General features: G+C 36.2%; 1 protein-coding gene across 1 annotated transcript in view; it reads right to left on the bottom strand.

The window, feature by feature from the left end:
* LOC104761499 (putative F-box/LRR-repeat protein At1g56400) overlaps positions 1,059-1,546 on the bottom strand; it is a 2,961-nt gene continuing 2,473 nt past the window's right edge. Inside the window, exon 3 of the mRNA XM_019240255.1 lies at positions 1,059-1,512. Within this exon, the coding sequence (XP_019095800.1) occupies positions 1,195-1,512 (318 nt within the window). The 3' untranslated portion in view covers positions 1,059-1,194. The remainder of the gene's footprint in view (positions 1,513-1,546) is intronic.

The following is a 1,546-nucleotide window of genomic DNA, read 5'->3' as shown; positions in this document are numbered from 1 at the left end:
TATGACTTTTAGGGGAAATCATACATATATAACTAACTATTGTTCTCAAATTCCCACTAATATATAAATATATATATATATATATATTTATAGTAATCTTACCGAGAAAAAGCTTCGACTGAGGATATCCAAAGTTAACGTTTCTAGGTTAGGGCAATTATCGAGGAGGAGCGTAATTCCTTTAAACTCCATCACATGCAACCTCGTTCTCAGCACCAAATGTTGTGTGTCCATAGGACGAAGTAAAGAAGACGGATCATCACATTCTTGGATAGCCTTCAAAAAGAAAAACACATGGATGCACTTACTCAGATAATAAACCCCTTCTTGGGTTCCCATTACTCGGATTAACAAGAGGCATGTCCGTATCCACTTTTCTAGATCCACCAGAATTTTAACTTTGGGCTCTGATATCATGTTAAATTTTGGGTTTATCTTGGGCTTCTAACTCAAAACCAACTGGCAATTAGTAGATTGATCCTAACACTTTATATATTAATGATAGTTTTATCAAATTTCAGATGTGGGACTTGGATTGTATTCCAACATTACTGCTATTAATTTGGTATATCAAATTTACAAATTGGCTCAGCGAAATCACAGTTTTTAAGGACTATTTCTCTTAACTAAACGGTTCTGGTTTTCACCCAAAAGCATTTCTTCATCTCCAAGACTCTCACAGTTTATAAGCCTAAAACTCTCAAGAGACGGAAACTTGGAAAACAAGGTAGTGACTTCAGAGTTCAGAGATCTGAAGCCAACCGATTGTGAAGCTTATTAGCCCAGAGTCGAGTTCTTGAATCTTGTCGAGTTGATTCCACAAGCGTATAGTTTTAGTGACTCAATGTTCGTTTGATTGTAAACGCAATCGGGTAAATCGATCAAGATTTGATGATTTCCGTCTAGGTCACTTCAAAGTATGAGCGAGTATGAGGTTTTGGATATAATTTATTTTATTTTATTTTCTTAAACCATTTATTTTAAAAAAAAATCTATAAAAACAAGATGTATATAAAATCTTAATATTACTCAATAATTCTTTATTATCTATGGTTCACATAAAATCAAAAGCTTTAACTGAGAAGTTCAAATTTTTGGGAAAATCAAACAAACAGAGAACAGCATCATTAAATGGGACAAATAAACAAACCACTACCACTGAGAAGTCTTGATCATAGATAGCTCTGCAACTCTTCAAGGATCGTGTACAAGAACCTGCACATCCCCTGAAATACTCTGTAACATCTCGGCCCCATCATGTGCCTCCATCCTCTTACAGTCCGCCATATCACTACGCACGTAAAGCTCCACTCTTTCTAGTAATGGCCCATGCGCACGACCGGGACAACGCCCACTTCCCAACTGAATCAAAATCTTCAAAACATTTAGCTCTCCAAAGCAACCACTGAAGTTCCTCACGACCACGACCTTAAGTGTCTTAGGAAGATTCTTGTAGGTAAGACTTTTTTTCCAATATGAACGTGGACCGACGCCACAATATGATTTAGCGTACTGCAATATATCAAAACGACAAATTATGACTTTT

The sequence above is a fragment of the Camelina sativa genome, chromosome 18, assembly GCF_000633955.1.
Source record: "Camelina sativa cultivar DH55 chromosome 18, Cs, whole genome shotgun sequence".
NCBI lineage: Eukaryota > Viridiplantae > Streptophyta > Magnoliopsida > Brassicales > Brassicaceae > Camelina > Camelina sativa.
This window is presented reverse-complemented; position numbering and strand designations above follow the sequence as displayed.